General features: G+C 37.6%; 1 protein-coding gene across 1 annotated transcript; it reads right to left on the bottom strand.

Moving 5' to 3' along the window:
* Positions 1-1,076: 1,076 nt before the first annotated feature.
* On the bottom strand, positions 1,077-11,325 carry LOC134610375 (low-density lipoprotein receptor-related protein 1B-like). Its single transcript, XM_063453326.1, has 8 exons — positions 11,259-11,325; positions 9,863-9,988; positions 9,265-9,372; positions 7,193-7,429; positions 5,139-5,544; positions 3,404-3,536; positions 1,414-1,446; positions 1,077-1,151 (listed from the first exon to the last, which is right to left on the bottom strand). The coding sequence occupies exons 1-7, from the start codon at positions 11,314-11,316 to the stop codon at positions 1,435-1,437; spliced, it is 1,080 nt and encodes a 359-aa protein (XP_063309396.1). The 5' UTR covers positions 11,317-11,325; the 3' UTR covers positions 1,077-1,151; positions 1,414-1,434.
* Positions 11,326-11,329: the final 4 nt, after the last annotated feature.

Raw genomic sequence — 11,329 nt, 5'->3', positions numbered from 1 at the left:
TCTGCCTCTCCCCTCCACCCATAGTTATCCCTACTCTATACCTAGTCCAACATCAGAGGAATACTCTGGACCCATAAACACTTTAGCTTGCTGAATGTGCAATGTGTGACCTCTCATTTTACAAAGCATGAACATTTCAATAGGAATTGGCACTAAACCTTGTTACACCCACCAGATGTCAGACAACAGGTCCTAATCATTCCTGGATGTTTGGCTCAGTAGAGCTAAACTCAAGAGGCAGCAATTGCCCAGAGCACCTGCCTTGACAAGACTTCTCATTGAGCCGCATTGGGAAGTCTGTGATTGGACAGCCACAGAAAGTCTGTGTGGTTAGAAGGGGAGGGTTTGCAAAAACTAAAAATTTAACTCCTAAATGGCAAGGACTGCAGGGTCATGATCTATACACCAAAATAACTTCATTAATCCAAATCGGTTAAGGTGCTTAATATGCTTTCAATTTTTTTAAAGGGGAGAGTTTTATATCTGTAAATCCCACCCCCCAAAACTACATTTAAAAAAAAACAAAAACAAAAAAAAAACAGCATTACCCCTCCTATACAACCTTATCCTACTAAATTGCATATGTATCCCTTTTCTACCGATTGTTTGATATTTAGAATTTATTTTAACCCCTTAAGGTCACATGACATGTGTGACATGTCATGATCCCCTTTTATTCCAGAAGTTTGGTCCTTAAGGGGTTAATAGATGTCCATTCCAAACATGCACAAGTCACAGAGCTGGGGGCACAGTGTGTGCTCGTCCAAAGTTATGCTATAGATACAAAATTAAATTTAACCCCTTAAGGACACATGATGTGTGTGACACGTCATGATTCCCTTTTATTCCAGAAGTTTGGTCATTAAGAGATTGCAGTTTAGAACAAACAACAATTCACTTTCACACCACGTCAGAGACTCACTCATTTTTATAAGTATGAGCACAGAAAATGATTCACAATAGTTTTTTTTGTAGCATATTTTGGATTTTTTTTATTTATTATTTTTTTTAGAGCTTTCAAAATATTTAAATAGCTAGATTGTAAATAAGTATATTTTCTTCCTTAAAATTTTGCGTGATTTCGGCTTCAAAATGTTAATTTCTCTGTGCAGCTGAAGTCACATTGAATCCTGCAAAGGCATTACCAACTCCTGTTGGGATGGATAAAAACAAAACAGACAATTTAAATATTGCTAAATTATAAAATGATTCAATCTGCATTTATCCTGCCACACAAACATAAAATAAAGATAAAACTACAAAAGGGGAAAAAAAATAAAATTCCCATGCACCTTTTCTAGATTTAAGTTCTCAGCTGTATTCCACATAGCTACATTAAAGTTGTATAGATGTAATTTGGAGTAAACGTGAATTTAATAAAAACATAAAAACAAAATAAAACCTTTGGCATACCTGGCATCTTTGCAAGATATCTCAAGCATGACCCTGTAACACACAATAATCACTCATTCAAGTCATTTGGTTTCGGTTTGAAAAAATAAATAAATTTAAATAAAATTAAAAATAAAAATACTTACATAAAGAAAGTTTAAAAAAAATGAAAAAACACAAAAACAAACTTTACTACAGCTTCTTCAAATTGTAGAATCTAGGTTTCTGACTGGCTAGTATGATTGTGTTCTGCAGCTAGGGAGAGAGGATTGGGATGGACGTATATACACACACATTTGTTGGTGCTTCATGAAATAATAGCATTATTAAGAATTATCTACTCTCCCAGGTAAAGCCACCCATTAGACTGATACCCGCCTATTTTATGAACTTTTGTCCAAGATCACTACATCAGCCCAGTGTGGCAATGTTCAAGTATGAAGATATTTTGACCTTTGTGTAGATTGCCCTTTAGGAAAGACTATAAATCACATCTATATATTCTATAGTGCTCTATGTATACAATTGTCAGAATCCTGCTCCTCAGTGTAAATTCAAGTAAAGAATGTTGTCCAACTAGAAGCTTGCTAAGGAGTGGAACGTCAAAGAATTTGGTGAATTGGTGCATTGTAAGAAGTTCCAACTGGACTGGTACTGAAACTTAAAGGAACACTATAGTCACCTAAATTACTTTAGGTAAATAAAGCAGTTTTAGTGTATAGATCATTCCCCTGCAATTTCACTGCTCAATTCACTGTCATTTAGGAGTTAAATCACTTTGTTTCTGTTTATGCAGCCCTAGCCACACCTCCCCTGGCTATGATTGACAGAGCCTGCATGAAAAAAAACCTGGTTTTACTTTCAAACAGATGTAATTTACCTTAACTAATTGTATCTCAATCTCTAAATTGAACTTTAATCACATACAGGAGGCTCTTGCAGGGTCTAGCAAGCTGTTAACATAGCAGGGGATAAGAAAATCTTAATTAAACAGAACTTGCAATAAAGAAAGCCTAAATAGGGCTCTCTTTACAGGAAGTGTTTATGGAAGGCTGTGCAAGTCACATGCAGGGAGGTGTGACTAGGGTTAATAAACAAAGGGATTTAACTCCTAAATGGCAGAGGATTGAGCAGTGAGGCTGCAGGGGCATGTTCTATACACCAAAACTGCTTCATTAAGCTAAAGTTGTTCAGGTGACTATAGTGTCCCTTTAAGGTGTAAAAGAAATATCCATAAGGATTTTTATGTATTTATTAAACAAAGAAAGGAAAATAAAAAAAAATAAACCAAAACACCCCCCCCCCTCCCCCCCCCCCAAACAATTGGAGCAGTGAGAAAAACGACTCACCAACTCTAATCAGCTTAGATACAATCCAGGCAGGAGCAGAATACACTCCCAGGATTCCAATGAATGCTTAACTTTTTTTGGAATACAAAATATTTTATTTTCCAAGTTTAGTAGGTCTTTCAATAGGAAACTTCACTAAGAGATATCGAACTACAAGCTTTTATAACAGTCCAGTGACCATTTACTAGATCCCTCTTGGGTCCTTTATCAAAGGGTTGTAGTGGTTATGGTGTGAGGGCTGTAATGGTTATATGAAATGGGCCCTGACCCCATTTAGCAATAGTTGTCCTCCAACCTGGGTTCCCGACAGTTTTCTGTTGAGCTGCGTAAGCGGATTCTGTTGCTCATTCACTGGCTGAGAGCATCAGTTGACCACTCTCTGCCAACGAATGACATTCTGGGCATAGAAATTAGCATATTGACATTACCCAGTCTGGATGTTTAGGTACAAGCTGGCTGAAGCCCCAGTGACTATACCGTAGAGGGGGGAGGTACACCTCCAGCAGGAAATCCTAAGGTTTAAAACAATGCTTTTATTTCAGTGTTTGGAACTTTGGAAACAGGACAAACCAGTTTTTTTTCTACTATAAATGCGTTTCTTTTCTGCTACATATTGAAGTGTTTTATTGAACAGTTCAATATTTTCCGATTCGGATTCTTACCTGCTCCAAAGTAAAGCCTTCAGAATCAAAAGCCTCGTTGAGGAACGTTTCAGATGCTACATTCTCAAATTCCAATTGCTCCACGACCTTTGTGTTTTGAGTTAGGCTTCTTGTAGATGCACAACTCATGGTCCTACAGGCAGATCAATGCATTTATATTTATTATGCCTGTGTAGCATTCACACAGTTTGAGACTAAATTTGAACAGTTTATTTTCCATATAACATTGCATCAGTTTTTCCTTTGTTAACTTTTACATCTGTACTCTTGCATACAATTTTAATGAATCTGCTTTTATATGAACTCTCTTCATTTCCAAGTGTTTCTACAAGTAGTTACGAAAGTACATATAATGTGTGAATTGTGTGGGAGGGGGAGGGGGGGAGGGGGAGAAGGTGGGAAGAGGGGAAACACTATTTGGACGGATCCATTTCAGGATTTCTTATAACCGAGTATAATGCATAAATATTACTTATTCTTTCATTTGAAAAAATTAGCAAGAGCCTATAAAGACCCCTATCAGAGTGGGCCCAGAAATGGTGATATCAGTTTAAAAAACACTGGAATTGGTGGACTTCTAGTTTCTCAAACATTAAGAGTGAGGGGAGAAAAACAAAAACAAACAAAAAAAAAAAACACAAAGGGAATGGGGGGGGGGGGGAGAAGGGGGGCAAAAGGTAAAAGCTGCACAAGAAAACACAAGGTATAGCACATCATTTAATTTCAATTTAAAAGAAGAGTGCGGTTATGGACTCCATTCCTTCACAATATTTGCTTAAGCAAGAGATTCCATTGGTTTCCACCGCACTAGAGCCCTTACACACATGTATGTTCTACTGTTAAATTAAGATGTTTTATCTTTAAAGTCCATTTTCAAGATTCACATTTTTCATGTGAATTCTAATTAAATTACTAAAAATGTCCATACGGTGACAAAAATAGTTTTGCTAATCTGTTAAGCATGCGGGTATGGGGTTAAAACCAAAGGGCTGCCATATTCTTTATCTAGAGCAGCCTCTCGATATAAAACCAATGAATCCAGAATCTGTGCTCATTCAGCTGGAGCAAACATCAGACACTCTAAAGGAGAAAACGGCACCACTATGGAAGTGTGTAGTTGAAGCAGCTCTGCTGGGATAAGAGCTCCACAGATCATGTGACCCGAGTGGACATCTCATGATTTCAGAGTGCGGTACTGTACCATTGGTGAGTTGAGAACAGAGCAGTGATACATGTTGAAACTCATCCATTCCACCATGAATTCACAGGCTCAATGCTTGAACCCATCAGGCAATATGTTTGAGACTACTGGTCTATAGGTTCCCCTTTCTTGGCAACTTACTGATGTACCAGGTAGTGAGGTATGATGGTTCGAAGATACCATTTTTGAAGAACATTGTGATAATGAACTGCTGTTACACATTCAATTGTGAGTAAATTAAGGTCAGACACAAAAATCACAAAGTATGATAAGGCCTCTGTCTCAGAGTGAATGACTTTGTGCTCAGTATAGTTAGGAAGCCTACACTCTACATTAACCACATGAAAGAACATCGTGAGTATCATATTACCCCTCCACCACCTATAAGAACGTGTGTTTCAAAATAAATAAATAACGGTCAGGCAAAGCAGAAGACACTACAACACGTAGAACAGAAAATATACCCCTAGTAATGCAAGAAGTTTCCTTTACCACCCTACCCATAAGTACTATTAATTAGGAATAGGTACCCACCTTTGCAAAGCCTTCCGTCTTGTGACATATACAAGTATCACAACTGCAGAAACTATAGCGATCAAAACCGCGATGGTACCAAGAGTCGCTGGAAGTGCAAGCGGTTTCAGTCCAGTCTCACAAAACAGTCCACTATAGCCTGGCATACACTGGCATTTAACTTCATCATTTTCAACCCCACACGTTCCTCTCATATTACAGGTTTCACTGTTACACGGTCTGGATTCCATTTTCCTTCCAAAATCTGACGGCAGATCAAATTCTGAATTTGTCATGTCAATAGTTGAACCAAGTCCGCGGGCTGGTGTTTCAGTCGGAGAAATTCTCTCTCCATTGGAATCATGAACCTTGGTCGCCCCTGGCAGCTTGGCTGGTTTAGTTTTAAGCTCATGATCGAGAAAGACACCTGAAAAACAATTCATGCTTATCATCATTTAAATCCATTAACTGGCATTCTAATAAGGAAAAGATATTTTGTAGACAAACAAAACATCTATTCATATAGTGTCCTAAAAAAAGTAAAAATAAAATAAAGACCTCCATTTTCTTATGTCCTGATTTGTAAAACCAAAAAATTCAGTCATCTGTTCCTCAGCAGGTCTTTACATTAGGTATATACAAACCTCAGATGAACAATACACTACATTACACCATGTCATGATTTAACAAAAATAAAGCCAAAATGGAGAAGCAATGTATAAAAAGGACACATTACGATTCAATAGCTTGTAGAACCACCTGTAGCAGTAATAACTTAAAGTAATGATTTTCACCATAATGTTATCAATCTCTCTTGGCCCACTCTTCTTTACAATATTGCTTCAGTTCAGGGAGGTTTGTTGGCATTGTTATACACAGCTCTTTAGGTCTCGGTGCAGCATTTCAATCGGGTTGAGGGCTGGACTTTGACTGTGCCATTGCAACATCTTGATTTTTTATTTTTTTTTAGCCATTTGCTGGTGGGCTTGGGATCATTACCCTGTAGCATGGCCCAATTCTGGCCAAGCTTGAGGACAGATGCCCTCCCATTTAACTCTAGGATACTTTGGTACACAGAGGAGTTCATGGTCCACTTTACTGCAAGGTTCCCAGGTCGTGTGGCTGCAAAACAAGCCCAAATGCACCAGACCAGCAAACTGCTAAATCCTCAGTTTCTATAAAGGTGGTCACACTTGCTGATGATCAATTAAACAAGGGCATATGTTTAGCAGCACCAGTCTGCTACTTAGCCTCTTAATTCCTATGAAAGCAGTAAGGGTGTACTTTTTTTTAAAATTTTTTAAAAAGAATTACACACTGCTTCTCCATTTTGGATTTATGTTAAAGTCATGACACAGGAGAGTGGCTTTGTCAGCCTGGTGAGCGGTTGCATCCGACCAAAACACTGGATCTCCTTCCCAGAAGAAAACCTGACTCCTGACACTCGTTCTTCTCTCAGTAGTCATGAGGAAGAAAAAGCATCTAAAAGCCCATTTAGGTGAAGGATCTCCCAGCATTAGTGAACTGTTGCTTAGTACTTACATGGCCGAATGCTCGCTCTTCATCCTCTGAGGAGGATCTGCTAAACACCCTGGAGGCTATACCAATTAGGGAAGGACTCTATACTCCCATTCAAAAGCAAGAACTGGAATCCCCAGCGACCAAAAAGTTACTCTTGCCCTCAAAAAAAATATCAGGTCATTCCTAAATGCCGGCCTGGCGGTGTTGAGGGAGGAAATCACAGCAGTCACAACCCAACTTCAGGTGAATGAGGAACAGGTCTCCACGGCCTTGAAACTTGCCAAAATAAGGCGACTCAGCTGGAAACCTCTCAGCAGGTTTATCAACTTCACTTCCCATAATTTTAAGGTAGCCGGAACCTGAATCTACAAACATACATTCTGGGTGCCAAAGGTTTCTAGATTATTTTTTAATTTATTCCACCAAAAATGATGACCATTGAGAGAGAAAACAAAAAAAAAATAAAGTGTTTAAACACATTACATATACAGATGTGTCAACCTATGCGAATGCAATAAATATTAAGCCTTAAGGTATAAAACCATCTTACTTACAACTTTTCTCATCAGACCCATCTAGACAGTCAGCATGGCGATCACATATTTGGTTAACAGTGACACACTTCAACTTGTCCTTGCATGTTTGGAATCCATCTGGGCATCTCAACTCTTCTACACAAGTAGTAGCATTGATCAAACGCTGACCCGTTGAGCATTTGCATGTACGGCCTTCAGAATTTGGCAAACAAATTTGTCCACAACCGCCATTGTTTTCTGAACATCTATTGCTGCCTAGAACATTTCAGAAAAAAAAAAATCTGTTACTTTACAAAGTATGGTGGTTGACTATGTACCAGGTATGTAGATTCTGCAGTCTATACACCTTTGAGATACTGGCTGGCGCTACCTTGAATCTGTCTGCTGCTCTATACAACCATACGGACCATGTCCATTCAGCAATCCATGATCTACAGTGTTCAATATTTCTGCCAGTCAAGAGGAGGGTACAAAGGTTTATGAAGGGCAATGCAAGTTGAAAAGTTAGAGATTTTAGAGCTTTACTTCTTACTTGGACGCACATGGGCTGATGTGGCATTGACTGTATTTCATGGCTTTGGCCCCAGCGTTTTATTTCCCCCCTTGATTTAAGCTATACATGTATATATGCTACATATGCATAATACAATTCTTTGCATGTCTCCAGATCCTTTAATCACCCCACAACTTGCATCAAATATCTCTATGGAGATAATCAATGACGAGGAGAAAACACAAGTGGAGAAGATCAGTGGGGGAGATTTAGTGCACTGATTGGAAAAGTGGTTCAACCCACATAAAAACACAACAGGATCAACAGGAACAGTGCAATATCTTCCGTGACAGAGTATGGATTGAACATTTTTCTTCTTTGTTGGTTTTTAAATTGTCAAATTAAAATAGAATAAGATGTATTGTATACTTTGTATTACCTCGAGGTTAACAACGGCATGCAAAGTACATAGTTAGCAAGTGTCTGACATTGACACAAAATATGAAGCGGATGTGGAATTAAACAGATTTCAATAAAGAATAACATTGCAAAAACGTAGCAAACAAAACCGTAAAAGGAGCAATGAAATAAAATAAAGACTAAAACAAGTACGGTGGAAATAATTCCAAGTATAGCTTACTAGACTCAACATTTATGTAATATTTTTGGTATGAGTACAGTTCCTGTTACATAGGGTGTAGAGTGGCCTCACTGCTTCCATTACCAAACAAATCCCTGGTAATTACAAACATCTATATTAAGATGTTAAAGTTATGACTTCCTCTAAAGAGGTTTAAGCTTTGTACATTTCCGCCAAATATGGATCATTAGAGCGGAGCAGACTATTGCACCGCCAACACGGGTAAAGCCGTTTGGAAGAGTTTGATAATCTGATGGGGACTGTACTGCAAAAATAAAAATAATAAAAAAAAATATTTGTAATTCCATATGGACGTGCAGCGAGAAATTCCTTTCAGAGTAAACATTTTCTCTCGCCATTGGGGTTTGGAGATGGAGAGCCATGGTACATAAACCACTCCTTTGCATATGAGCATTGTTCAGTGGGGCCATTAACATGCAAAACTAGATAACAATGCGTTGTTTTAACGGGGATTACAGCCAATGACATTTTTCAAAGGGAGTCAATGCCATCTTTGCATTTGCTTTTTCCGGAAAAACTGGAGTTGAGGAAGCGGGAAATCTGACCATGTACAAACTGTAGTGTTGGTGATTGTGTGTATTTTAAATTGCAGTTGTGTAAATGTGAACTTAGTCCCTGTGACAAGTACCCTGCTTTGCCATGAAGAAAGTCTTGTGAGTCAGTAATTTTCTGTTCAATGGTGAAACCGACTATAGGAACATTAATAAAATGGATAAATTGGCAAAGCCAAGGCAAACCCACAATGTTCATTAACCCCTTAAGGACACAACTAATAAAGGGAAATCAAAGGGAATCATGACAGAATATTTCAGTCATGTGTCCTTATGGGTTAAAGAGAGCACTGGGAAATTGCACAATATATAATTCCACATATACTAGGTTGGTAGGAAAAAAAATTAAAAGATCAAAATTGTGTTTTAAGGAAGTATAGCTCACCTTGCTGTTCTAGTCGGTTGTATACTTTTAAATCTACTAAGGGTTGTTCAACATGTAGAAACCCGTGACCCAGTTCATCGGCTTTGCTAAACCAGATCGTTGTAGAACCTATAATGAAATACAGAGAACCTCCTATTATACACTGGATCGGCTTAAACAAAAACAAACATTCTTAAAAAGCTACACACAGTTTTATTTATTTATTTTTCAGTAAAAAAAAAAAAAAAGTAATAGAATAGAAAGAAATTGACGGTGTGACATCGTTGGGTTAAGATATCCTAAAATTAACTGTACCACCATTCTAAATCATTTTCTAATGTTCTATACTTTGAGAAATGCTCTGTTGTAGCTACATAATGTCTAACACGGAGCGATGAGAGCTGACTCCCAGTGGACACATTGCTGCCCTACGACCAATAAATTAGCAATCAATATCAACCTATGGACTTTTTGGGATTTACACCTAAATAGAATTAAGCCTCAATAATTTAGCGATTACACTTAATGACCGCAAATGATTTCTTTAATGGACTGAATTAGCTCCATGCTTCACATATCAACAAGCCAGAAAACACCCTTGTGAAATACAGTTGCATACCATTATTGTATGTTGTCCAGAGCAAAATATCTTGACCTGTGGCAAATAAGACCAAACCTTGCAGCCGACTACGAATAACCTTGTGGTTGGAGCCATCCAGCATAATGCTTTCAATTGTATAAAGTACTGTAATGTTAAAAAACAAAACAAAACAAACAACAACGCATTATTTAATTTCATTTTTAGAGGGAAGTCCATCAACATACTGCCAAAATGATCTGTACCTTTTTGGGTGAAGGGGAAGATTTATATAAGACTTATCACCCATATCTTGCGTTAACCTTGCTTTTTTCCAATATGATGCCCATTTTGGACAAAAACAAAAATGAGTTTGAATATATTTTATTTTTAAAATTCAGATGACCAGTATGCCCTCTGGGGAATTGATGAAGGTGGCAGTCACAAAGTTAGCCAGTACCAATTTAGGGAATTATCAGCTAAACATACAAGATTAAGAAAAGCCATCAAATTCTGATCTTTCAACCATTTTGCAGATAACTCCAATTTGCTCTTCTTATGTGGGGGTGCCATATTTAAGGATGCCAAATAAGTGAGCCATCTGCTAAACTGCACTAATTTTGCAGCATTAACTGTGTCAATCCCAGTAAAGGGTACCAGTTCAGAGAATAATCTACTTAATAGCTGGAAGTTTGAGAGCAACTCTTTCTTTAAATTTCGCTCAGTTGTTCACAGATAACTCACTAACTAGCTTTCTTATCAAAACAATGGATCCAAAACGAATACATTTTCCCATCGATTCGGAAACACCTAAATCCAAATTAAGTTTGATTTAACCCCCAGCTACAATGAAATCTTCAATTAAATGAAATTAAATTAGTCTGGATGCCTATAGTATCCCTTTAAGTGATCGTTTTTGGTTTATGCAGCCCCTCCAGCAACTTACTTTAGAAGTCATCATTTTTCTGCTTTGTTAATTGAACGTTATTCACACACAGGAGATGTACAACAGAAGGGGATAAGACATTATAAATAAAAAAGAAAAAAAACAAGCTGCAAAATTAGGGAAGCCAAAAAAAAAAAAAGATAAAATACCTTTCTGCTCAATTCTGCCATATTGGAGTTGAACTACTCTTGCCGGAAGTGTGCAGTGCTGCATAAATAGTCAGACTGCAGGGCCACAATCTATACCTTGAAACCATTTCTTAAAGGGATACTCTAAGCACTAAAACAACTTTAGCCTAATGAATTCAGATTGTTTTGCATTGTTTAATGCAATATCTGTACATGCATTTTTAACAGTGGGATACTCAAGCCTAAAAATTATTCGAGATTTTTTTTACCCCTCAGTGAAAATCTACTTCTTGAAATTGGTCACCGCAGATTAAAAAAAAAAAAAAAAAAAGGACATTAAATTATGCAGTTGTTATGCCTTTACCTCTATCAGCCCAAAAAACTTGAGACCCCGAGTTTGCAAACGTTAATCCAACTGCCATTTTGGTTTTCTTC

Source organism: Pelobates fuscus, chromosome 5 (genome assembly GCF_036172605.1).
Source record: "Pelobates fuscus isolate aPelFus1 chromosome 5, aPelFus1.pri, whole genome shotgun sequence".
NCBI classification, from domain to species: domain Eukaryota; kingdom Metazoa; phylum Chordata; class Amphibia; order Anura; family Pelobatidae; genus Pelobates; species Pelobates fuscus.
This window is presented reverse-complemented; position numbering and strand designations above follow the sequence as displayed.